The sequence below is a fragment of the Ambystoma mexicanum genome, chromosome 9 (assembly GCF_040938575.1).
Source record: "Ambystoma mexicanum isolate Mex_15411 chromosome 9, UKY_AmexF1_1, whole genome shotgun sequence".
In the NCBI taxonomy this organism is placed as follows: domain Eukaryota; kingdom Metazoa; phylum Chordata; class Amphibia; order Caudata; family Ambystomatidae; genus Ambystoma; species Ambystoma mexicanum.
Window position 1 is genome coordinate 918,908,504 of NC_090931.1, and position 27,842 is coordinate 918,936,345.

General features: G+C 43.4%; 1 protein-coding gene across 7 annotated transcripts in view; it reads left to right on the forward strand.

The window, feature by feature from the left end:
* The window catches only part of ZNF385B (zinc finger protein 385B), a 1,357,263-nt gene that overhangs the window by 1,272,702 nt on the left and 56,719 nt on the right, over positions 1-27,842 (forward strand). For all 7 annotated transcript variants that reach the window (XM_069616089.1, XM_069616087.1, XM_069616088.1 and 4 more), the window contains 2 exons: positions 16,358-16,600; positions 23,444-23,622. In XM_069616089.1, coding sequence (XP_069472190.1) covers positions 16,358-16,600; positions 23,444-23,622 — 422 coding nt within the window. The remainder of the gene's footprint in view (positions 1-16,357; positions 16,601-23,443; positions 23,623-27,842) is intronic.

Consider the following 27,842-nt stretch of genomic DNA (forward strand, 5'->3'; position numbering starts at 1 on the left):
GACCTCAGTTGCCATTACTCTTTCGGTCCCTCTGTTAGTAGTTAGTTCCCACGCAAGAGCAGTAGCCAACAGACAGTGATCACTAATCGTTTGTTTTATTATTTTGAAGGATAGGACCCGCTCCAAAGTGTTTCCTCCTGCAAAGCAGTAGTCTAAGCAGGCGCCTGATTTCCCACTGTGCCAAGTGTTGGCACCCTGGAGGTCTCCCTTAGTCTGACCATTTAACATCTTCATCTCACGAATTCTCATTTCTTTCATCCAGACTTTTTCCTTTCCTAACAAATGATCATTGACTTTGATCTTTCCATCTTTATCCAGTAATTTGATGTTCAAGTCACCATTTAATATTATCAACTGATCATTCCCCTCTGTCATGGATTGATCAATTACCTCCGTGATTGACGTTAGAAAGTTCTCCTGGGTTAGCATATTCTCGCTCCAGTAGACGTTTATCAGAATCATTTGTTTCGGGTTTGTCTGGCCATCTAGTTCAGACGTAACTTTGAGAATTTGAATATATGGGTTTGGTGTTAGATGTTCTTTTACTTTTAGGGGACATTCCAGTTTCTTAAGTATCATGAGGCCTCCAAACGGTCTTCCCTTTGGCCCCTTTCTCGCCGGATTGATATAGACGTCATAGCCCTCACACACAGGGGGCTCACGTAACCAAGATTCTTGGATTGAAATGAAATCATATTGAGTCAGGAAATAGCTTGTGTTTGAGAGCAGATGTTTAAATCCTCTTGTGTTCCATGATGCACAGAAGATTGAGTTCTGCTCATACTCCGTACTCTATTGTTTCTTCTTTGAGTTCAGAGCATTGGCCATCCAAGCCCAGTCCTTGCTCTGATTATTTGCTTTAATGGGATTGTGCTTTGCAAAGCCGAGGCCATGTTAACGTGTGTCTCTTTTATTTGTGCATTGCTGGTAGTTACCTCTTGTACTGAGTCTTTAATTGCCTCATAAAGCTTGAGGAAAGGGGCCATTGTTATAGTTAGGGAGGCCATTACCACTTTTTCAAAGTGGCCCAAATCTTTTTCCCTTTCAGTCTTGCAGACCTCACTGATAGTCTTTATGATTTGCTGATTCCATATTTCTCCTATAGGTCTGCTTTCGATTTCCAAGATTTGGGAACTGGCTATATTATTTCTTGTTTGTTCCAAACCAGGTATTGCCTTACCCATACACTGTTCCATTATTTTCGCTGGCAAGTTTTTATTTCTCCCATCCTCAAATGGCAGTTGAGTCTCTTTTAGAGCTGGCCTATTTCCGCTCTGCCCAATCGGCGGTGTAGCGATATCATCAGCCTTTTCTTTATCTAGAGCGGCCATTTTCTCATTAATCAGACTGAAACTTCTTCTTTTTTCTCTTTCTATTTTATCCGTCAATGTAGAAATGTCTTGCATTATCTTGTCTGCAAGACATAAGTTACTCAGACTTGCTGGAGGATTGACTTTAACAATCTTCATATTCGGTTTTTCCAAAGGTCTCTTCCCCCCAGATTGCGCCTAGTAGGTTCTGCATCATGCTCATCCATATGGATTCCTTTATTCAATTCAATTGTGTAGTTTACAGATCGATATCCATTCCCTTTTGTGGGATTTGCAATTGGGGGGCAGTTCTTCAAAATGGGACTAATCCTCTCTTCCCTATATGGTTGAAAAATATCAATAGTCTCTTGGGCTATCCTTATCGGCCCTCTGTAATCAATCTTTTCCTTTTGATTGATTGAGTCATGAAGTGCCTCTTCGATGTGTCCTAATTCAAACACATCCCATTTGTCTCCCTGGTCCCACGATATATCTGCTGATTGTCGATTATTTGTATCTGGTCTAATCCGTTTCCATGATTGGATATTGTTCCAATATCCTCATCTTCTAATTGCACGACCTTCTGATTACATGAGATGCCATCCAATGAATTAGTTGGTAATACTTCCAACTTTGATTTTTCAATTCCTTGGACGGGGATATCATCCTTTCCTACTGCTACTTCATCAGATGGATCCACTTCTCCTTACAGATCCCATCAATTCCCGATTTTTCTACTTCAATAGATTCCAAGGGGGTTAGATAATATAATTTCTCCTTGTCAGTAATCTCAAGTAACGTCTCCACTTGGCTGACGTTAGCTTTTATTAGAGGTAGCGAGGTTTTTACAGCTTCTCTTTCCATAGGGGTCGTAAATGGCATAGATAATTCTGGAGAATTAGGGGTCTGGCACTTTGAGTTTTCCTTTTCTTGTACAAGGATATAATCCTTGCCTACTGTTACTTTATCAAATGGAACCAGGTTCTCCTTACAGATGTCATCCCTTGTTAAATCATCCACTTCATCGGACTTCGAGGAGATTAGCCCATCTGATTTCCCCTTGCGAGGATCCTCAAGTAGCGTCTCTACTTGGCCGCCATTTGTAAGTGGTAAAGGGGTTTTTGCAATTTCTCTTTCCATGGGGATCGTACATGGCATAGGTAATTCAGGGGATTTCGGTGCCAGGCACATATTTTCGTCTATGTCCTTCAACTGTGTGGGATTACATTTTTCCATATTTGATTGCTTTTCTCCCACTGATAGACTTTTTCTATTTTCAATACAAAATGGTAAGCGACTTTGTTTTGACGTCGTGGTTCTAGAGGTTTGTTCTGGACTCCCAGTTATCTCAGGGAGTGAACCAAATCTCTGTCTTACCTGCGGACGTGTTCTTAAACCTGTACTTTGTGTGTCCTTTGATGCCGGAATAGATTTCATTCTTTCTGAGGCTTCTTCGTGCAGCTTCACCACCGTATCCTCCGGTAGCTGGTAGTTAGATTATCCCTGTCCAGCCACAGCAAGCAGCCAAACAGCCTAACAGCTCCTGTAGTCCACAATTTCCGATGCCCTTTGCGCACGCCGGGCTTAGCGCCGCAAGGCTGTCTGGGGGCAGCTTTTGTTTCACTTCCTGATTTCGTCACAGGGGGCGGGCAGGGGGCGGAGCCAACCAGCGCTATGGCGCCCAGTCCTGCACGCCGTTTTCACACGGTCTCAAGCTGCGTGTCAGCGGACCCACAGCAGTACCTCAAATCCTCCGGATGATGAGAGAGGGCAGGTGAGAGGAGGTCGCAGCCACAGCCTAACAGCTCCTGTAGTCCACAATTTCCGATGCCCTTTGCGTGCGCCGGCTTAGCGCCGCAAGGGTGTCTGGGGGCAGCTTTTGTTTCACTTCCTGATTTCGTCACAGGGGGCGGGCAGGGGGCAGAGCTAACCAGCGCTACGGCGCCCAGTCCTGCATGCCGTTTTCACACGGTCTCAAGCTGCGTGTCAGCGGACCCACAGCAGTACCTCAAATCCTCCGGATGATGAGAGGGCAGGTGAGAGGGGGTCGCAGCCACAGCCTAATAGATTTCATTCTTCTGGGGCTTCTTCGTGCAGCTTCACCACCGTATCCTCCGGTAGCTGGTAGTTAGATTATTCCTGTCCAGCCACAGCAAGCAGCCAAACAGCCTAACAGCTCCTGTAGTCCACAATTTCCGATGCCCTTTGCGCGCGCCGGTCTTTCTCCTGTTTGAGTTTTTGTTTGTTGATTCCGTAACAATTCACCAGTTTTTCGCTCTTTTGATCTGTCACTGTGTTTTTTTCTTGATTCCCTTTAGATCCTCGATAGGTGGATAATTCATATCCCAACATTAGGAAATGTTCTGCTGCTTTTAATATCATCACCCTAACCACCGGTGATGGAATGTGGAGATAAATGCTGTCAAGCTTCCCACTCACTCCAAATTCAACGATTTTAATATCGCCCGTAGAGATTGATCTTAGAGTGGGTATGCATTGGAATATGGTCAAGACATTTTTCCTGTTAAGGAGTGTTCCATCAGCGTTTCCTATTTTTTCCAGTTGAAAGTTTCTGTCGCTCTTATTCTTATAGGTTTCCCTTTCATCCCTATTCTTTTTAGAGGTCTCTTCAGATGTTCTCAATGTTTGAGCCTTTCTCGGATTTTCCTTCTTCTGTAGCTTATTGTCCCATGTTACTCGTCCACCTCTCTTTTCTCTCGAGTCAGCCCTTGTAGTTTTATCAACCTGCTTTATTGGATGTCTACTGGGAGAACTCTGATATCTTGTGTCTCCCTTAGTTGATGTTCCTTGTTGTTTCTTCAAGTCATCACATCCCCTTCTTTCTGTTTCGATTTTCTCTCGTCTGTCAGCCAATGAGAGAAAGGGGGGCGAGATGATTTTAGGGCTGCCATTTGTGTTACTTATCGATGACGTATGTAGCCGTTAATGGTTTTCTTCTAGACAGTAGACCTCAGAGTCCAATTCCTCTGCTGAGTATTGTGATAAATCCACCACATCAATTGAGTCTTCTGAATCGATTGTCATGATTACCTTGATTGTCGTTGGAATTAACAAGGAGTCACCCTCCATTCTCTGCGACGATTCTTTTAGGAAGGGTTTAGGGGTCACCCTTTGAGCCAACACTGAAAGGGCTGCTTCCTCCTCTGTTTCTTCTGCAAGCCCTTCATTTGCATTGTAATGTTGTTCTTCTTCAATTTCAACCCTCCTTTTTTCTACAGGGTTTTTACCGAGTGCTTGAGAAAACACCAGGAACAACTCTTCCGCAGAATTTAAGGAAGATTGACGTTTTGGAGGGTGTCGATCTTGGAGGGATTTTGGTTCGATTTCTGTGTGCAATTCCTTCACAACGCAGCCATTCAAAGACTTCTTTGTTGACATCTGTTGCAATACTGGTTTGACCGTTCCTGTCCCTCTACTTTTGACTAGAGCCTGAGTGTTGGCTCTGAGTAACCGAGCTTTTATTGAGGTCTAGTTTTCCTTTCTTCTTTCAATGTTTTCATCCATCACTGGTCTATTGTTAGCCCTTAAAATCACCCCTTGTCCTCCTTTCAGCATATATGTTTGGGAACTGTTGTTTGTTGTTTTCAGTTTTGTGGTTTCCGTGCTTTGGTTCTTTAAGAGTACTTTATGCTCCGCTTTTTGTTGGCAAGGGCTAGGACCCAATTGTTCACCTACTGCAGGAGCAGCAGTTACAAAGCCCTCCAAAAAAAATAGTTTGGTATACATCATGGCCAGCAGGGATGTGTGATCCTTTAGGGTATCATTTAACGCTTCATACAATTTTGAAAATGGAGCTAACGCGATTGTTATGGTTGACATAATTGTCATCATATCCATTTCTTTTGTCAGAGTTTCTTTGGGTAAAGGATCCACAAATCTTGATGATGTTTGCCTTCTTACAGACGAAGAGAAAGGAGTCTGTCTCGATTCTGTTGGACCGACTCCCTTTGGGCTTCCATTGGTTGACCCATTTACTATTGGAAATATCTTGTTCCTTGTTGCCGATATTGGTAGTGTTTCGCTAGATGGGGTAGCCGTCTTTTGACTGTTTTCTGTGCATTGGCGTTCTCGAGGCCGGGATGCAATCTGGCAAGGTTTTTCTGTTAGTGCATCTCTAACCTCACCAGATAAGAGTTCAGGTCCAGCTTCCTGGTGTTCTTCATATGTGGTGTTGACTCCAGCCACGGGATCTTCAACACCGTCCGGTGGGACTTCTAGGTCGCTTGATATTTCGCTTCCAAATAGACTGGTTCCCGTCACTAGAGTCAGGAGTGTGGTCGCCAGCTCAGCTGCTGACAGCGTCTGCTTGTTACTGTCTCGCCAGCCAAGTACACGCTTGTCCGTCTTTTCTTGGTGGGAGTTGCAATGTTTATTTGCTTCTGATGACAGGCCAGCCCAGGAAAAAACTTCTAACCCTGGAAGCCAAATCCCAGGGATTGCATCCACCCCTTGAATAATTTCTGCATCAGATAGCTCTCCCAACAAAGGGTTCTTTTCGTGACACTTTTTTAAAAAGAAATGGGAAACTATTGATGATTTACTATGCCAGATGTAAGTGTTGGATTTATTTTGATGTATTTCCAGGGTTTTATTTCCTCCCTTTTGATCGATTTCACCAAAGTCCCTTTTTTCTTTGGAAGTGTTAAAAGTTTTGTCGAGCCATTCTTTTTCATCAGTTTTACCGTCTTATTTTCTCTTGATTTCACTTTCTTTTGGATAGGCATTTTAAAAGTATACTTCTTTTTGTTATCTTTTAGAACATCAAAGTCTGTTGAATGAAGCGGGTTTTCCACGTCTTTCATTAGTTCGATTTTGCCGCCAGGGCTCAAAATATAGTCTATCCCATCCAAGACTACCATGGGAGATTGTGGTGTCCCCGGACTCTCTTCAGTATGACAACTGTTCGTGTTGGTCCGCGAGGGCGGGCTTTGGAGATTTTCCAGATTTGGTCTTGGGTGGATATCAATTTCTGTTGTTACATTGTTACTCCTTGGGCGGTCAAGTTCTGAATCCAATCCCAGAATTATGGGACTTTTCTTGTTGTTTAACGATTTTAAAGATTGAGCTCGCTCAGTGTTTGATTGGAGGAGCTGTTTTGTTTTATCGGCTTGTCCTTCTTCCCCCTCCCCGGGCGGGCTTTGATGGTGCTGTTATGTAAGCCCCTGCGGCTCTGAGTCTGTCCCACAGAGGCCCCGGCACTTTGAAAGTCCTCTTGAAGCCGGGGACCCCAGACCCTCCCTCTCCACTAACCCCCCTACTCTTTCTCTTCAAAGACAGAGTTCTGCTCCTGCTCGGGAGGGGCTGCTAATAATAATGCCACTCTGGGCACTCGGTTTTCCAAACTTGGGTTTGGAGCGGGAGCGGCCTCTGCCGGTCCCTCAATCGAGTCTGTGGTAAATCGGGACACGGGGGGGACCCTGCAAGTTTCTGTTTAGCTCCTTCACGGAGGGCAGAATCTCCTAACAAGGGCTTACCTTTTTTCAACGGACTACGAAATTCGAGTCCATTATCCTCCTCGCGGTGTCTCTGGCTGCGGAGTCTCCTTCCTTCTTCCTCATGGGGTTTCCTGGGGGTCATCTCCCACCGTGGATTGCCTTAGGCTACCAACTCTGCCAAACTCCGTGAACTCTGCCCCTTTATGTTAAGTTGTTGTATTCCTGGTTGCCAGGACACAAGCCTCCATTAAGGAAGTGCTAAAAAAGTGCAGTGATTGAGTAGGTGTAAATGAAGATTTGCGTTCCGGTCGGGATCAAAGGATTTGCCCCCGCAGTCTCCCGGCCGGGCACACAGCTTAAATTACAAGCTGTATATAAAATGCCTACCCAAGCAACTTTAACAGAGGAGGCTGGATTAATTATAGCCACCTCTCGTGAGGGAAAGTTGAAAGTTGTCAGTTTAATGTAAAATTTACTTTAAAGCCTTGAAGCTTTAATGCTCTCCGCTCGCTTGCTTGGAGGTGGGGAGCTGGGCGCTGCCTTACCCTTGCATTTCTCTCCAGGGGCCGAGATCCACTCTCCAAACTCTGTGCTCCGTGCCTGGTGCCTGGCAGCCCAACCCTGTGAACTGCTGGACTGAGGTAGGGTAGGGTTGGCTTTCAGGCCGGCTGCGGGGCTTCCATGCACCGTCTGCACTTGCTCTCACGCTCTCTCACAGAAGTGAAGGAAAAAGTTAGAGGAAGGAACCCCTAAGCATAGGAATGCATGAATACGGGTGAATCAAGCTGCACCTCTCTCGTCTCTCTCACAGAGGCCACTGAATTTAAGGTGTACTGCCCAACTCAAGGTTAGGCCCTTTGTATTGAAGCCTTACGTATAAATGTAGATCTCCATAAGCAATAGACATTGTTTGGAGAGGAGGGTGCCTTGCTCCAGGAGGTGACCCATGGAGCTTCAAGTGATCTGGACCTAAACAGCTGAATATATCTCTGACATCGATAATAGCGACATGTAGTCAGGATATTTGCCATGTGTCACTTGCCTTTCCCTCAGACAGCACTTATGAGTTACTGACACGGATCGGAGGTGCCTGGCGGTAATTTATTGATGAGAACTTCATGGGTATTGCTGCTCGCGTGTTCCATTGCTTTTAGCGGTCTAAGGCCATCACTACATGAAGGACGACATGTGGGCATCCCACACTTGCACCTGGTCTTCAGAAAATGTTTCAAAACCTGGCTTTTCACATGGCCACCATAACCAAATGACTACAGATACGCGCCGCCCAATAACGGAGTCAATACAATCCTTACACTCCAGTCTCACCAGTATGTGAAAATGCACTGTTACATAATGCCTAAATCAAGAATGTCCTTGTGATTGGGCTCACTTGGGCAAGTTTCTCCTCATAATACACAGAACATCACCACCACACCTTATGGAAAGACTAGGACCACAAGAACCAGATCAGATTGTGCCGCAAATCGCGTAGTCTCCATGAAGCTCCCCTCAGACCAAAACAAGCTTTCGTTTATAGCACCAGCAGCAGCTGGTGAACGTTTTCAATGGGGGAGTAAATATTTCCCAATAGTGAGTGCAAGTGACCAATTAACAACTAAGAGGAGCGTCTCCCTCTAAAGATTTGTTTTAATAATTGTTTTAAATGGCGCATGTCCAGTACACTTTCTCCGAAAAACTGGATAAAAAGCTACACAATTTAGCATTGATTCTGTAAGGTAACAAACCACTTTTTCACAATATGCTTTTGGTTGAATATATTTTGGTATATGTCTATGTTTGTGTGTGGGAATGCAGTGGGAGGGTGTTGGGTGAGTGGGTGGGGATGTGGGCTGGAGTTTTTGTTTTGGAGTGGACACCCAAATAAAAAAAAATAAATCGATCAAAAACACATAGAGCAATAGTGCATGAGTAAAGTGTGCATGAGTAAAACTTAGTCAACCATAGTATGTAGAACCGTAACAAACACTGGAAAAAATACAATAGATGCCACATCACCGAGAGTATCAAGGGGCATTTTCCAAATTACTTTCAGGATGCAGTGCCCACAATATATGCCAGAATGTCCAATGTGCGAATGCATTTGGTTGGCTTTCCCCAATAATAGCAATCCTACAACTGTAAGAACACACCCATGGTGGCTTTGCCCTATGGGGCCAGTACTGCCAGCCAGTGGAAGAACATGCTTTTTTTGGCTTTGCCCAATAAGGCCAGTACGGGCAGCCACTGTAAGAACACACGTGTCTCACGCAACTCATTATGCCAATACTGCAACTGTAAGAACACACCCATGATACCTTTGCCCAGTAAGGCCACTACTGGAAGCCACGATGAAAAACATGTGTCTCAGCGTCACTCAATAACGCCAATAATGTAACTGTAAGATGACAACCATGATGAATTCGCCCAATAGGGCTCGTGCTACCAGACACTGTTGTGCTATGTTATTCTGTGCCGAATCACCACTGTATTAGTCAGTGTGCCTAGCCTTATCCGACAGCATACTGTGCCCTAGCAAGGGGTATCCTGACCTTAGGCTGAGGAAGGAAAAGGTGGAGGTTATTGATAAGAGTATGGGAAAGAGGGGGGAGGTTCCACAAACAAAATTAGGTGAGATGAAGCAGGGGAAGACTCTTTTGTGATATCAGGGGTGACTTTCAATCCTGTCAGGCTGACCATAGACTTTATGATGTAGAAATGATGGGTTTATTCTCATGTGTATGGGATTAGATGAAGGGTCTTTCAATGAAGATTTGGAGCATATGGAAATTAGAACACTTAGTGTCTAATTCACAGAAGGGTCTTATAAATGGTGCAGTCCCATGGGGAAATGCTCTGTGAATCAGGCACGATGTGTCATTTGGATGCATGAGGGACTCATACAGTGTTTTGGCAATCCTATACAATTTGGTGTCTGATTTCTCTAAATCTACCTTAAATTAATATGGCAGGGCAAACTCGAAAATATTAATTCATGGACTGGCTGCCGGAATTCTGAGTGTAGCGCATTAGAGAAATGACTGTGTAGGAAGGTGCATGTATGCGGAGAACAGAGGCAGAAAAGAGGAGGTCTTGTCTGAGTGACACATTCCAGCATATGTGGAAAGCCTGCGATCGTAAATGTGAGAGGTGTTCGAGATTAGTTTGAGCAGCATTGGAAATTCCCAATTCCAAATGGAGCTGAGAAACTGACATAATGTAGCTGCTGTCCGAACTCAACTCCTGTGCCGTAGGCCGATGTGCATAATGTAAGCGAGTGTGCCACATATGAGCACTGCTACTAACAGACATCCAAGGGCAAAGAGGCGCCATGCACAAAGTACAAATAAGTCATGAAACACCTGACGGTTATACAAGAGGTTATGCAAAACAAAGGAAACACCAGTGGGCATTGCTTACCTATAGGAAGTGGTGTCATATTAATTTATCACCCGAAACTTGGATGGTACCATTTAAGGGGGGTGCATGGGGTTGCTGTTGGTACTCTTGCTCAGAGGAGAATTGCCTAGTATTTCGGTGCTGGACTGCCCCTGGGCAGGACAAAGACTGATATGCAGGGAAATGTCTTCTTTGTGAAAGGGACAGTTAGCTAAAGACTTCGTAGAGTCTCTCCCAGGAGTTCCTCGCCCAAGAACAGATCATTGGGCTTTGTTCGTGCTGGTAGAGAGATTCCCAGACACCCTCCCCCTTGTTTTGCATAAATTAAATTTGTATCTCACCCTAGGTTAAAAGGGCAATCCAGACGAGGACCCCTTGCTCACTGTTCTTAGAGAGGCGCAGCTTCACCTCACTGATGATGCCCAACAAGGCTGAAACACATGTATGGGGTTGCAGTTGGTACTCTTGTTCAGAGGAGAATTTCGGTGCTGGACTGCCCCTGGGCAGGACAAAGATTGATATGCAGGGACATTTCTTCTCTGTGAAAGGGACAGTGAGCTAAAGACTTGGTAGAGTCTCTCCCAGGGGTTACTCACCCAAGAACAGGTCATTGGGCTGTGTTCGTGCTGGTAGAGAGATTCCCAGACCCCCCTTGTTTTCCATTTAAGTCAATAGTTCTCTCCTAAAATAATAGGCATTACATTTTTATAAGGAATGACAAACCTGTGGATGATTGTGGGCGCTGGAGGGGTTCAATAGTCCAAGATTTAGCAGATTTGCCTTTGGTTTTGGTTCATGGTCAAGACAAAGGAGTCGTTTTGGTGCTTGTGGTTTTTTATTTATGATTTTGCTCGGTTTACCAGAGCAAACAAAAAGCAGAAAAGAATGATCATCAAGGTGGCAGTTAATGCCAGTTGGTCAACTTTAGTGAGTGCAAACAGCCAATGCGCGTTTCGACCTAAGTCTTTTTGAAGGCCAAGTGAGTATGGCGATTTGCAAAAAAGCAAAGTACATTATGGGAACAACATAATGTCCACAATTTTAAATGTTAAACATGCCTGAGAATGTAATTCATATTAAGAAAACCTTTTAAGCAAACAATGGACTCTTCTGTTTTGATTGGTCACAATAATCGCCCTAATAAAGAGATGTCTGTAAAATGCAGGACATATATACCAGTTTGGAGACCTGCAAAACTGTATGTCAGGTTTCGGCAGTATCTGTGTGTGCTCTGAGCCCTCAAAGAGGCAGGCTGTTTTCGGGAGAAAGCGGTCTGGTCGGTGAGGCATAGGCTAAGAAAGGGTTGTGCAGCGGGACTGGCCACGAGCACTGAGTCTCCTTGAAATGAGGCACAGAGTCTGTGAGGTTCGACGGAACGGGGCTCCGGCAAGACATTTTTTGTCAGAGCGCCTCTCTGTCTTGTTCCGGCCCATTTCCTGCACTGGCCATCGTAGAATCCTAGTTATTTCTGGAGACTGGAACACACATCTCCAGTTGGGTCCTTTCCTAATCGTTCTTAGGCATGTGTGCGCAGTAAGAGAGCTGTGCACATTTGGTGTACAGTTCATGGCATGGCTGGGGTGATCCAGTTGAACAGTGGAGTGCACTGGCAAAGGCTCGTGAAGGGGCACCAGGCTTTCCCCATTTCCCAGCCCTGTTTGCCAGCGTGATTGACAGATTAGAAGTGATAGTTGTGAGCCGCTGTGTGTTCTCTAGTTAAACTCGCTCTCTTTAAAGGGATGGTCTAGTAAAAAAATGTATTTAAAAAATAGATAGGCAACATAAAAAAAAAATACTAGCATTCTCCGTTTTAAAACTTCCTATGTAAAATTTTGAGCTATTCAAGCTCAAAATTCGCAAAAGCAAGCACATGGGCGCATCCATTTTGTGAAATGGATGCCCCGCCTGTGCTGGCTTTTGCTTTTGCGGCACTAATGAAGGAAAAGCCAGCCAGCTGTAGTAAACAAAAGCTACAGCTGGGTGGCTTTCCCTTCATTAGTGCTGTAGGCGGAGGACAGGGGCCGGAGACCAGAGCAGGAAAGCTGCAGCTGAATCTCGGTAAGTGCTATTTATTTTTTTTAAAAAAATAAGCACTAGCTGCGTTTTTTTTTTCTAAGTTTTCCGGGCTGGAGGAGCCCGGAAAACTTAGAAATAAAACCGCAGCTTTAAAAACGTTGTATTTATGTTTGCGGTCGCTTTTGAAGCGACCGCAAACATAAATACAACGTTATTGTGTTGGAAAACGTTGCGGTTTTTCTTTCCAAGTTTCTCAGGCTCCTCCGGCTCGGAGGAGCCTGAGAAACTCGGAAAGAAAAACCGCAGCGTTTTCAAACACAACCGCGTGTGTTTCTGCCTGCTGTGGCTATCACTTTGGGTCTCCGTTGCGGAGCACCGGAGACCCAAAGTGAAAGCCACAGCAGGCAGAAACACAACGCGGTTATGTTTACAAGCCACGTAGTGTTTCTACCTGCAGCTGATTTCCCATTTGGGGCTCTCGGGCTCCCGGTGGGGAGCCCGAGAGACCCAAATGGGAAATGCTAAATGCTGCGTTGTGTCTGCCTAAATCTGCTTTCCCATTTGGGGCTCTCGGGCTCCCCGTGGGGAGCCCGAGAACCCCAAATGGGAAAGCAGATTCAGGCAGAAACAACGCAGTTGTGTTGCACACAGGTTATGAAAGAGAAATTTTTAGCCCGAGGCTACAAACAAACAGAACTTGACATAGCATCTAATAGGGTCAGTACCCTGACACGAGAGACTTTGCTCTCCACCCAAAACCCCCAACACAAGAGAGAACTAAAAACACTGGTATTTGTTTCTAAATTTTCAATCCAGAGTAACAGGATTAAGAAAACATCAGTAAACACTGGGGGATTTTGAAAAATGATGTCCGAGTACAAGGTTTATTCACTGAATTACCGGTATTTGCTTATCAACGCAGCAGGAACCTGAGAGATGAACTGGTACACACGAGACCACCCTTGAAGGAATCTGTAACCCAACGCACCAGGACATACCCTTGTCTCCATTGTACCAACTGCAATTCAGTAATTAAAGGAGACTTTATTAACCATCCCAGAACAGGAAAAAAGATTCTGCTCAAGACCTATGGCACCTGTGATAGCACCAATATAATCTACGCCATTAAATGCCCGTGTGGAAAATTCTATGTGGGACAATCCACAAGAATGGCCAAAACGAGGTGGAATGAGCATCGTTCATGTATCCGGAATGCTAACACCAACTCAGCCGTAGCCCGTCACTGGATGGAGAACGGCCATAATTTGACCCAAATCAGATTTGTGATTTTGGAAGTACTTACTAAAAACAGTCCTCACGAAGACCTGAACCAGCGGTTGAATCGAAGGGAGACATTTTGGATTGATAAACTTGGGTGTTTGGTTCCCAATGGAATGAACGAGGAGATTAATTATCACTGTTTTCTATAATCTTGCATTCTCTTTGATTCTAAGGACATGTTTCTAGCTACTATATACTGTGAAATTCCATGTAAGTGATCTATCTGAGGCCACCCCGCTACGTCTCCTGGACATGTGTCTGGGACCCAAGGTGACGTTGTTGACGCCACCATAGCAGTGGGGAGGCATATAATAACTCTATGAATAACACATGTGCCAGTAGTGTTAATTTCTTTGGTGCCGTCACTGTACGACACTGCACATTGTATGTTGATTGTAATTCCATAACCGATTGTAATTCCATAACCATGTGTTACAATAATCATGTGTTAACTGTGTTCAACATCTTAAGCAGCCCGGTCTTGTATTGGGCCCTCCATTATTTGCCATCTCACTTTCATAACCTTTTGCCATCGTTTTTCTTTACTCTTCTTTACTCCTGTCATACTTTAAACTGTAGTATTTCTTCTGTTTCCATGTTTTCTATTAATTTCATTATCTGAATTTTTAATCACCATTATTCCGTATTTACTTCTTGGTAGGCTGACAATTAGTTTTTTACTCTGTACTCCCATCCGGAGACCTGTACACAGTTTGTTATTCCTGGCCGCGTGCCCCTCGGGGCCGCGGTCACGTGGAATATTAAAGGAGCATTGTCTTGGCAACGCGCCGATGCGTGCATCGCAGTTTCAAGCCAGCTAGCGAGAGGAATAGATCCACTTCTCGCTGGTCTCCCGTTAAGCTTTTTTTTTTAAAGATTTGTCTACACGGATTCTACCTGTTTGCTTCTACAGCTTATAGTACTTTCATTACATTTCAGCCTATACTGAAGGCTGCGCTACAGCGCTGACATTTTCCTGGGCAGTTTTCTGCCGTTCTCATGGTTTTCGTACACCAAGCCACCACCTATGCAAGCATTCTACCATTTGCTCAGGTAAATGCTATCCGCACTTCTTGTTACCGCCAATTTTACATGTAACAGCCTTCTTACTGCCGTTTTCTTTTTCTGTTTCATATTATTTGCATCTATCAATTTTGACCTTTTCCACCACAACAATGATCGGTATGTCATTTACTTTACTTATGTGAATGCATATTGTTGACACATTATCTTTTGGAATATTATGGAATGACACATGTACAATTACAGACTTGCCCTGATGAAGGATATGTAAATCCGAAATGCATTGGCAAATGTTCTAGTCTGATATAAGATGCTAGTGGCTTTTCCTTCCTCGCTAAGAAGATATTAGCAACGCCTCACATCACCAAACGGATTATTATTCTTTCACAAAACTACTTGTTGATAAAAATCTTTTTTGAAGAATCAATGGATTTTCGTGGCTATTATCATTTTTTCTAAATATGTGAACATTGAATTTTGGAATATATTAAGCTTTTGAAAGTTTGCATAACCAATATACCCAGATTGGGTGTCCTGGAGAGCGGCTGTGTGACCTTATATTCCCCACGCAAACCCACTCAGTGGCATGTTGTCTTCTGGCAGCTTGCTCGTGGCATCCAGCTCTTAATCAGTGTTTGAAATATTGCCTTGCTCATGATTGGGTTGTCTGATGGCTGCTTATTTTTCCCCATCTTTAGCAAGGGCATGTTGTACACGCTCAAAATGATTGTGAGCCATGCACGCTGTCTGCCCATATTATTTATCATATTCCAACATTGTGCCATGCCCATTTCTGTGCTAACTACTGGAGAAATTATGTGCATTTGTTGACTTGCAGAAGTGCAAATTGTGGGTGCCATATAATGCCCCATTTCACTTTTATTTGTTTATGAAATCCTCTATGTATACCACCAATATTCCTACAATGCAGGATCACCCAATTGCAAAGCTATTGCTGCCCTCCATAGATCAGGTCATGGTTATTCTGCAGAAGAGAAGAACAAGAAAAAAGAATAATATGATGGACAGGGCAACATAATTAAGGTCACTAATTTGGCTATAATTGACAGCTCTGCCTTCATGGTTATATGTCTTTCCATCTCAATTTTCTATCGAGTATTTGTTCCATTGAATCTTTTTTATTGAAAGCTGTTTCATTGAATTGCCATACATAAGTCTAAATTGTGCATCGAAACCCTTTCATCGAATGTGGTTTCGTTATATAAACACTTTACATTTTTTGCATGGAAAGTCACTGAAACATAATGTTACAGGGAGCTGTCCAGTACTGAAGTCGAGTACAAAAAGTACCAATCTAATCCAGCCCTGGACAGCTCCCTCTAACTTGTGTGGTGTCAGTGCACTTGACACTTTTATTTTTTAATGCCCCCCCAACACCCCAATAAAATTTAAAAAAGTCCACAGTCACTAATACTACCGAAGTCAGAGGGAGCGGTCCAATGCTGAAATCACTTCAATACAGTTACAATTTATTTCAGCACTGGCGAGCTTCCTCTAACTTGTGTGGTGTTTATTTTTTATTTGGGGGCAGTCCCCCCAAACCCACGTTGTGTTTATTGTTTATTTATTGAAATGCTTTTCCATGGAAATTCAATGAAAAACATTCATGTATTTCAATCAATACATTTCGATGGAAAGACTGTATATGTAGACAAATGCCTGTATTCCTCTTTGCACTTCCAAGCTCCCCATGTCAAGAAGTGTGTTGTTTTTCATGTGGTAGAAATGCAATAAGGAAGGACATTCTGATTGACTATCCAAAGTTAACACTAAAATTATATATGAAAAACCAACACTGCATCCCTCGCCTATCTCATGTCTCCTCTTGTCGATTTCTCCGGTGTAATTCTATAGATGATGACACGATGGTCCAAACCAATGGCTCCACTCAGCCTGGAAACATGGAGGTAGCGCCATGTGTCGCCAAGCCTGAAGCTACCCTGCTGTCAATAACACCTGAAGCACCTTCTGTAAGCACAAATGGAGCAGCCAGCATTGCTTCCGAGTCCGAAGAAGAGAAAGCCAAAAAACTGCTTTATTGTTCCCTATGCAAAGTGGCTGTGAACTCCCTGTCACAGCTGGAAGCTCACAATACAGGTAAGTGTGACTGAACAGCGCTTCTTTTTTACCTAAGCAGAGGAAACGAGGTGCGTTATTTAAGATAAATCATCAGGGGTCCTCATGATTCAGGCCTCCGTGGGATGATGCTAGGCAGCGCAGTGCTTGCCAGCAGAAATTCTCTAATATTATCAAGAAGAGTGTGAGAGTGCAAGGTAGGGTTATGCCTCTTCGCGACAACATGTCCAGTCTCTTTAGGCTTTACCATTAGGGGTCAGCTTGGAGCCCTGAAGCCCCTAGTGTACGCGGGGTTACCATTTGGGGGGAACTGTTCGGAGGTTAGCTGGTACTGGGAATCTTGTAAGGCCTTTTATGTTGCCTGGCACTGATGTTACCTGGCACTGGGAATCTCATCGGCACCCATTTTGCTTGCAGGCCTTGGTTATTTGTGTTGAGCTGATGTTCAGCACTGGGGGATTACAAAAGCATGCCATTGGCCATAGCCCCTAAATCTGGATTCTGCTCCATACAAATCAATTCATATGGTCTGGGAGGACATTTGCTAATGTGTATTGTGGGTTCCAGGATTAGGTCAATTCAGTGTATAAAACAAAGAATTGATTTTAGGTAGCGGGGTGAAAATCACACTTTTGCTGCTTGGGTTGTATATCAGTTCTTCAGCATTTTGATCACCATTCTATCTAACATTCCCAAAAATATTGCATTGTTCCCAGACTGTTGTTCACTTTGCCCATCAAGGCCATGGAACAGTTCGCTCCAATATCAATTATACAGTATCCTGACCACACTTAAGCTCAATCCTCACATACAATACCCAAAGGATAACCATGTCTGAAAGCATGGCTTGTGTAATACCTTCATGGGCATTATTTCAAAATGGTATGTCTTTGTGTGGCATTTTAATGATCCCCAAAGGAAGACCATTTAAAAAAGGTCCAGCTTTTCATGTTTACACCTTTAGTCTGGAAAGGGCACGTGTGATGGCTTCATGTTTGGGTTTAGCCAGGGCAGGTGCAAGGATGTGTGCCAAACGAAATCTAGCTGCATCTCGATGCTTGATGCTTCCACTCCTCTTACAAAAGGGCCAGATTTGACATCTTTGAAGCAAACGTGACACCCTTTGGAGCCCCTCTGCTGGTGGCATCCCAGGGTACCAAAACAAGGGGCAGTTATGCCCCATTACTCACTGACACCTGGGGACCAAACCATGTACACAGAGCAACCCATGTGGTGCCACATGAGGATGAACGGACACACCTCACTGTTATATATACAACTGGCGGACAATCAATCTAACCCCTCTCCCCACAATGAGCCAATCCAAGAACATATACACAAACATATATACATCATCACACCTGTCATATGCTTATATTCATTATTCATAGCACACTAACAAGCGCCTTCCCCCAATGGTTAACATTATCACACATTTAAAGTGCTCGTGCTGCAACACCCGCCGTGAGGGGTTATGTGAGTAAGGCTTTAAATCCACAAATGTGGCCAGAGAATGATATCAACCAACTCATATACCTAATAACATCAAGACATATAATAGTCTTGTGAAGACATATAATATTCTCAAGACATATACTGGTCTACTAACGCAGGTCACCATTGTCCTTTTAAAATTCCAAAATCCATCTTTAGAATGCCTTCCCGTGAAGAAATCACTATCACCATCAGCCTTCCTCAGGACCAAGACCGTTGTGATTAAACCTCTGCAAATTAATCCTGAGGCATAGCCCCAGAGTGAATGAGTCACTCATAGACGTTGCATCCAAGTACAATACATGGCCTTGGAATCTTTGTGTTGCTAGGAATCCTTGAGATGACAAAAATATAATCACTCCACCACATGGATACTGGGACTTCTTTTCAATTATGTTGTACCATCATTCAACAAAACGTGTGCATCCAACTGCTGGTGTTTATCCCCAATTCCATACGCTCTGTACTGATTTATAATGGAGATGAAACAGGCGTATGGGCTCAACCGCCTGTCTCACGAGGATGTTGAGCAGCCTTTATGGCCCTATTGCAGCACAAGCTCTGGCTTTTTGGGAGGTCTGGGGGGCATTGTGAATGCAGTGCATAGCTTCTCCAATGGTTTTCCGCAAATTCTAGTATGAAGTCAAAAGAGAGGCCATGTCCAAATATGCTTGCAATTTGCAGAGGAAGGTAACTTGAAACTCTACCAAGAATTTCTTTAAAAGTGTTGCCAGATGTTGTGAATTTTGACACTCACTCTTCTGGGGGGAAATCCAAGGGAACCTTGGGGTCCCCCATAGGAAATGTTACTGTGGGTAATCTGGGTACACAACCTTTAGGGTTATGGGACAATCCATCTGGGGAAGCGGGGGAGTGCTATTCATAGATATCTTGGTTGGGGATTCGAGGATTACCGTACCTCTAGAAGACTGTTTTAAATAAAGGGGTTCGCATTTAAAAGGGACCCATGGTTTTATTGAGGGGAGTATATGGTTGACTCTCTGAATTGATTGATGTGACGCTCCTAAGGTATCAGCAATATTTTTGTTCTGTGTTGTTTTTGTATATGAAAAGTTATGTTTTGTTTCATTGAACATCCAATGACGTGCATTGGAAAAGTGTCGTTCAGGTCCAAGAAATCCTTGAAAAGGCACCGCACCCACAAAGCATGTCTGTAGAGTTGGTGCAGATTCCAAAGCAACGTGCCATTCCTCTCAGAGCCACAGGTAAATGTCCCCTGCAGAAAGGTGCATCACACTTAATTAAAAAGAAGCTAGGAAGAACCGTTATGCAAATAAATTATAGGATTACCCTATGTTCTCATTGGAAACTGGGTCATATAATGAAAAATTAGTGCGCACCATTATTTTCTGCTGGATAAAGTCCTGTTTGATGAAACAGATGAGCCACCTTGAGCCTCATTACGTGTTGGGCAGTATTCTGGTGGTAAATCTGCTGGAATGCTGCCCAATGGAATGACAGTTACCGCCACTTGGTCCGACGGAATTTTCGCCAAATTGCAAGTGGTGGTGGTGGTGTTAATCCCTGTTTTTTAGACTCCATTGGACTTCATGGTGCATTATTGGTAGAATTACCGACAGTAGTTATGCTGATTTTCAGCGGAAAGTGGGAGGACTTACCTAATTCCGTTACTGCCAATTTTTCCCTGCACTGCCATACTTGTAATGAGGCCCAAAGATACTGAGACTAATGTCACGGTTATTGCATTGGGAGCCTCACCTTTTATCTCTACGCCTCTCTGACGTAGTAACAAGTCGAAACAATACAAGGCAGAGGCGAATGTATGTTCAAGTAAAACACTAGATACACTCTTCAGATGCTGTGAGAAGAAGGGCTGGCAATTGGAGTATGAGACCATGGTGCAGCCCATGTGAATGATGGGCCAGTGGGTCTTCATACCATTTAATTTGAGTGCTAACCTTTGCTGAGGTTGTTGTTAGAAAACGGCTGTCCCCAAAGGCCTGATGAAGTTATCTGAAGATCACGAAAGCTTGAAAGTGAATTATTTCCTTAGCTCCTTAGCAAAGTGAAGGTATTATTCTGCTGCATTGCAAAATAACAGGGCACCTGGTTACAGTGTGGGAAGTTTGAGGGGTTACTGGTAGGTTTAGTGAGCCTCAAAATGTCATTACTTGAAAGCAAGTTTGCTTAATAGGGATTATCTGATCACATTTAGCGCATCTAAATGAAATTCCTGGAGCTCGGGGAGACTAGTGAAACGTTCTGATGCATGAAGATTTAGTAATTAATGCCACTTGTTGGGACGATGTGAAGGGAGGTGAGCAGTGGTCGAAGTGTATGAAAAGAAGTAGTGGAACTATATTCCCTGCTGGCCTCCTCCCACTCCCCACAAACCCCATCACCACGCCTCACTCATGCACAATACAAACTCCCAGACAAATGTGCCTGCTGTTTGAGGGAACGTTCAGTGCAGTGCACTGAAAGTTTAGTTTAGTTTAGTTTAGTTTATTCATTTGTATTGCGCACCAGACCCAAGGGTATGAGGGTGCAGGAGCAACAAGGTTATTCGCAGCTTGGTTACATGTTACAATGCAGTACAGTAATTACAATGGTTTTATGGATACAGTGCAGTAGATACAATAGATAATAGATGATTGAAGCAGTCATGAAAAAGGCAAAGGTTTACGGATTTATAAATATACATATTTACAGGTAGGTAGCGGTGAGGTGGGATGAATGGAATTAGTGGTCATTGTTCTTTATCCATTGTATGTAGTTGCGTCTAAAGTGTGTGTAGGTTTGGGATGTTCTTAGAGAAGGTGGTAGGGAGTTACAGTGTTGGGCTGCTTTCACCTGGAAGCTGTTGCCACCCATTTTGGTGCGTTTGAATCTGGGAACTGTGAGAAGATTAGCATTGGAGGTTCTAGTAGGTCTGTTGGAGGTGTGTGTACTTATTCTGTCGACTAAGTAGCGGGGGGCAGCGTTGTTGAGGCATTTGTTTGTTAGTGAGGCTACTTTGAGCAGGATTTTATCTGTTGTGTTGAGCCAGTTATGGGCTCTCCTAATGTTGGAGATGTGTTCTCTCTTGGGGATGCTGAGCGCTGCTCTGAGAGCGTTGTTTTGTAGCGTCTGTATTTTGTTAGTAACCTGTTTGCTGGCTCCTACGTAGAGGGCATTGCTATAGTCCAGTTTTTATAATACAAGGGCTCTGGCTAGGGTAATGCAGCTCTGGGTGGATAAGGAGGGTTTGGCTGCTCTTATAAGCTTACATGTGTAGGCTGTGAAGGATGCCATAGAGCTAACCTGTTTGTGGAAGGAGAGGGAGGAGTCAATGTATATTCCTAAGGTTTTTACTTCCTTAGCTACTTTGATCAGATTCCCGTCTATAATGAAGCTGGTGTAGTTGTGGTCCAATTTGGTTAGGTTTGCGGTGGAACCAAGTATAATGAGTTCAGTCTTGTCATCATTGAGGCATAGACTGTGAGATGCCATCCATGCCAGGATGATGAGGTACACCCTCTTCACCAAGGCCAAATCATGGTTGTAATCTCCCGTCAACGGGATGAGGATCTGGGTATCATCGGCATAATTAGTGTACGTGATACCCAGACCATCTAGATCATCAAACAGGGGCTTCGTGAACACGTTGTACAGTGTAGGGGAGACGCATGAGCCCTGGGGGACTCCACATGTGATGGGGATGGGGTCGGCGGCAGCTCTGGTGGAGAAGACACGCATGGATCTGTTGCTAAGGAATGACTCGATCCAGCCGATGGCTTCTTGGGAAAAGTGGGCAGCTGAGTCCAGGTGATTGCATAAGATTTTTTGATCAACTAGATCAAATGCCGCGGAGAGGTCGAGGAGAAGCAGTAAAGCCGTTTTCCCGTTGTCTCTGAGAGTGTCAATTTGAGCCTTCAGCTCGATGAGGGCTGTTTCTGTCCTGTGTTGGGGTCTGAAGCCTGATTGTCGGATACCAAGGAGGTGGTTTAGTTCAAGGTATTTTTGGATTTGTTGGTAGGCTGTCTTGTCTAATATCTTGAGCAGGAAGGGGACGGTGGTAATGGGTCTGTAGTTGGTGGGAATGGAGGGGTCCAGAGAAGGCTTTTTGAGAAGGGGGTGCACATTTCAACTACTTCCTACACTTTTATTTTAAAACGAATCCATTCCGGAACGGTTTCGTTTTAAAATAAAAGTATAGGAACAGTAAAACTTAATTTTAAAAAGTAGAGGAGCACCGCTCCCGCCCACTTCGACCACTGGAGGTGGGATGTGAAGTGCACAGGGGAGCTGGGATGTGCGGAGAACACAGCATGGAGCCCAGTGAGAGAGCTCTGTGAGTAAGCGCCCCCTGCTGGCCCCTGTATGTTCTTTGCAGGTGGCCAGGTTGAATTGCCGCAGGGCAACCTCAGCCTTTCATCCTTTCGAGGTGGCCAAATCAGAAGCATTTTTGGTTCAGTGGTATCGATTTGTGCAAAGCGCTTCGGTGGAAGCCTGCATAGACATCGGATTTTCATGGAGACAGAAGCACTGGGAGGGGCAAGATGCATTGGGGAGGAGCCGCTACCTGGGCAGGGCCTGTATCCGTCTTTATGTTCAGCTGAGGGAAAGCGGGTGGGTCAGAGGGAGCTATTTGCACTTCTTCGCCTGTGGCTCTTTTTTCATTTTCCATGAAGGACCCTAGAAATTAGATATGCATTTCTCAAACGGCGCAGTGTTTCATGATGGCAAACTCAGAGCGTGAAAACAGCCTAAGAGTAGATTTAGAAATAACTCCCTCTGCCTCCCCTTTTTCCCACAATCCTGAGCACAAGTCCCACTGCAGCCCACAGCCCTCCTGATATGAGGCAATAGGAGTCCAAGCTGCAGTTCTGAAAATGCCACCTCCACAGACAGGCTGGAGGGCGAACCATACAGAGCCCTGATGCCTGAGTGTTTGTGCGCGCTATACAAATGAATAAATAAATAAATGCACTGAGGATGGGCAAAGCCAAAATGGGATAGACCAATCGCGTCAGCCCCATGTAAGTTTGGCATGCTCGAGCTCTGTGAAACACCTGCCACACTTTCTTTCCAGACCTAAATAATTGACGCCCTCATCAATACTGTGGGCAAAGCTACGATACCGAGGCCATCTTCAACTACCTCCCGGCAGTGGCACTGGATTCATGTTGGTCTTGATAGGTGAGAGTAAAATAGGAGACATTTTTCAACCTAAGCTATGTCTGTGGCCTGTCCACAGTTATCCACAAATAATTCACCATAACGAAATGAGCACATGGACTATGATGGAAAGCAAATTGTGCATGTTGACCTTTAACGTTGATTAAGTATGCCTTCTTTAAAAAGGAAATAAATGCTGTTATGCTTTTTTTAATTGTCTTGAATTAGGCTCCAAACACAAGACGATGGTTGAAGCCCGAAACGGCGCTGGCCCTATTAAATCCTACCCACGGTCTGGGTCCCGGCTGAAGCTCCAGAACGGCGGCAAGGGCTCGGGTCTGCAGAACAAGACCTTTCATTGTGAGATCTGTGATGTCCATGTCAACTCTGAAATCCAGTTAAAACAGGTAAAACTCGGCACGTGGGATATGAACATTATATTTTCTACTTCAATTTGGTATAATATTTTCAACAAAAAACTACTTTTTTTCAGGTTGGACAAAGGTTTTCCTATGGCTCACAAGCCTGTTTAAGCACTCTGGAGTGTGAGGAAAGCAATCATAGAGTGCTGCACTATGGATCCACCCAATAATGGGCCTCCTGGCCACTTAATAATTGTAATTCGTTATTTCTAATGCGCTTAATACCCAGAGGCTTCTAAGCGCGGACTCTGGGATCGAACCTGTGTTGCTCCTCGTGGTCTTGCTTCCAAGGCAAGTACGTTGCCCTTGAGCTATCCTCCCGAGACATAAGATGCAAAAGGCCAACAATACAGGTTACCATCATTAACACATATTGAAATAGCCTTATATAGTGTTATCTTTACTTGCTTGGAGCCAAGACCTCCCTCACCTGTTTGGGGGTTACCCTTGCCACAGACATCTGGGGTGTATCTCATGCTTCTCGGACATCTAGGGATCAGCTGTCCTAGAACAAAAAACTGTGAACAAATATTAGGAGGATAATGCTTGAGCTTATGCTGCCTTACCGTTGGGAATGCCAATGGGCAGCATTTTCTGTTGTTTTTTGTCTCGTCTATGGCATTAAAGGTGTTGACCAGCCTACCCTAAACTTTTTTTTAAATATATTTGTTTATTGGTTTATATAAACCTTTTAAAAATGAAATAGATATAATACAATAAAACAACAAGATAAACAAATAAATCCAACAAATGAGTCATATACAACTTCCTCAACTCACTTCTTTGCACATATAAAATCCTCTCTCTTCCTTTCTTTAAAATCTTTTAAGAGATATAAGACTTATGTTAAAATATACAACGGTCTCAAATCAGCGCTCCCTGTTGGGAAGCAGCCTGTTATGTCACATTGCAGACAACCTTCAAAACGTTAATTACAGCACTTTTTAGCGGCACTGACGGTCCATGTAATATGTCATACCAAATTACATCTCTTTGCACATTTGAAGTATCATGAACAAAATTAGAAAAATACTCCAATCTCTCCTTGGTTAGCTTTGGGCATATTAATAATATATGTAACAAAGTTTCATTTTCTCCAGGATCTAAACAAAATCTGCAAATTTTCTTAACTTTTGAAATTTGGTTTCGCACAAAGCCAATCTCATTTGTACTTAAAACATTGCACCTAAAGCGCATCACATTATTCATTACCAATCGAGATGGATATTTTACAATTTATTTTTCAGGCTCAGGGTACCATTTCCATGCAGATACAATTTTACTATATAATTTGAAGTTCAATATAGCTACATTGTTTCGACCCAGTCAAAGGCTTTGATTAGCATTTTTACTTTCAGAGGTTTGTTAATAAAGCATTTTGTTGTCTCTCCAGTATAAAACAGTATAGTTTCAAAGTCTGTTTTCAAATTCTTCATAAATTCTTCAGATTCATTGACACAAAATACATTGTATAATGAATTACTTTCACCCAAGATACATTTGCTATATAACGCTATCTTTCTACATTCCATAATTACAAGTCCAAATTCATAGCGAATTACCTCCATTGGAACACATTTTGGTAAAAAGAACAAAACTGTTCTCCATATTACAGCTTCAATAGTTCTAAGGTATGAGGTCAAGTTATTTGGAAGAAATTCCAATCCATATGCCAATCTTGGCATGACCTTCATAACATAGAAGTCCCTGCAGGTTTTCATGGTGCATTTACCATACCTCCTCTCGATCAATCTCATTTGTTTGGAAGCCTCAATTGCCTTCGTTTTCAAACAATTTTTCATAAAAATCATTGACATAGAACTGGAAAATGAGTATCCCAAATATCTAATCGACTTCTGCAAATTAATCCTTGCCCACTCGACATTCCAAATCGGATTTACGCATTTCTTATTTGCATAACCCAAATTGATAATTATTGTTTTGCACGGATTTATTTTCAGTTTCAGATTGCTTATAAAAATAGCAAAAGAGTCTCTTAATCTTTGCAAACCAATTTTGGTTTTGTCGAAAAGCAAGAAATCGTCAGCGTATGCTACCCATGTGATTGATGTATCTTCAGGTTTTGGAGCTAATAATCCACTTGCATCCAAGGGCACACCGGCGCCAGATACATATAGGTTAAATAATATGGCCGCTAATGCACAACCCTGTTTCAATCCGTTCATTGACCTTATTTCTTTGGACATTAATCCTTTGTTCCCTAATCTCACTTTCATGACTGTATTGGAGTATAAATAGATCGACATATCTAGGAGTCTTCTATTTTTAATGCCAGCAGCCTTTGCCAGAGTAAAGGCCTGTCGACCATGTCAAAGGCCGCTGAAAGGTCCATTGAAGCAGCGAATAATTGAAGTTGCCCTGAGGTTCGTACCTGAAATTGAAGAATGGAGACCAGTAGGCCACCGGCATCGGTCTCCAGACCCTTTCTAAACCCAAATTGCCTTATGTCCAGAATTTTTTGTTTGTCTAACTAGCCTATTAGCTGTTCCAAGACCAGAGAAGCAAATATCTTTGACTCCACATTCATCAGTGAAATGTGTCGGTAATTTGTGGGGCTAAAGCGATTTCCTTTTTTAAATATTGAGATTACATAGGACATTTTCCATGAGTCAGGCATTCTTTTCAAATTAACAATATTTCTATATATTAGGCTTAGGGCCTCATCACGACTTTGGCGGTAACCCTTAAATCCTGCGGTCGCGCTATTACCGCCGGATTTAAGGGTCCGCCTAATCAGGACTTCGGCGGATTTCGCCCCAGCTCTTGGCTGGGGGGAAATCCACCAAAGATTTGCGCTATTACCGCCGGCGGTAAGAGTGTGAATTTTCCCCATTGAGCCCAAAGGGGAATGGGGCATTCCCGAATAGGCTCAATGGGGAATGAGGAATTACATTACCGCCGAACTCGTGATCCGGCGCTATTAGCGCTGCGGAGTTCGGCGGTAGGGCTAATACCGCCGGCGTTACCGCCAAAGTTGTGATCAGGCCCTTAGAATCCTAGACCATACAAACACATTCTGCTTGAGGGTAGCATAAAATAGATTATTCAGTCCTGGCGATGAGGACACCTTTGTTCTCCCAATGCATCTGCTTACATTTTCGACAGATACATCTAGGGCCCAGGATTCATGTTCATACACCAGAGCCAACCAAGTGGAGGAAGATGGCCAATACAATTTCTCAAAATATTCATACCATACAGTTTCACTTATCGGATTTAAATTCATTTGCTCTATAGAAATTTCCTTACTATTAATTAACACCCAAAAACTTCTTGACTTTGATTCCCACATTGCAGCTAACATAGCTTCCCCATCCTTTTGTTCTTGTGCAGCACGATTTTGGATCTTCCAGTTCTTAAACCGCTGTTTGCACAGCCTGATATACTCTTTAGCATTTTCTGAAGTGAGATTACGTTTTTTCATCTCTCTCAGTTCTTTGTGCATCTGCGCTCTTCGTTGCTTGATGGCTAGATTGTAGACATGTTTGTTTATTTTTTTTTCATATGGCCCTTTATTTCATAATTATAGAACCTGGTTAGCATCTTATCCAATAGGCCTCCAAAGGTATCCACTGAGTATGTTTCAATTTCTGACTCCAACGTTCTATGTAAATAGTCATGCATCATTTAGTTGTTCAATTTAGCTGTCTTTGTGCGATTCCATTTTACTTTGTTGCCTCTTACATTAACAGTTGTATCTGCACAATATGCATTATCCTCACTACAGGGTTTTTTTGTTGTTTTAAGTCTATAGACAACATTGCATGGTCACTATATTGGTTGAGTTGGATATTAATGTTTTCTGCTATTTTATTTATTTGTTTGCTCACAAACATATAATCTATTATTGACGACTCGCCTCTAGCCATCCAAGTTGGATTCTCATTGAATTGTTTTACCAGTCCCCACGATCTTGCAAATATTAGCCATAGAGCATCTCTATATTTTTTATTTCCTTTATTGCTTTCGTTATCATCTAGTGAGGTTATTACCATTCAAACTCACAAGTGGTTTGATTACAGTCAGCATTCAAGTCTCCTGCCACTATTATTAGGCTGCCTATACAATGAATTAGCCACTCCTCAATCATAGTGTTTAATTCATCAATCAATTTTTCTAGCATATTGTCAGAATTATCGGCACTATTCCAATAGATGTTTATAATCATAAGGGCTATGGATTCA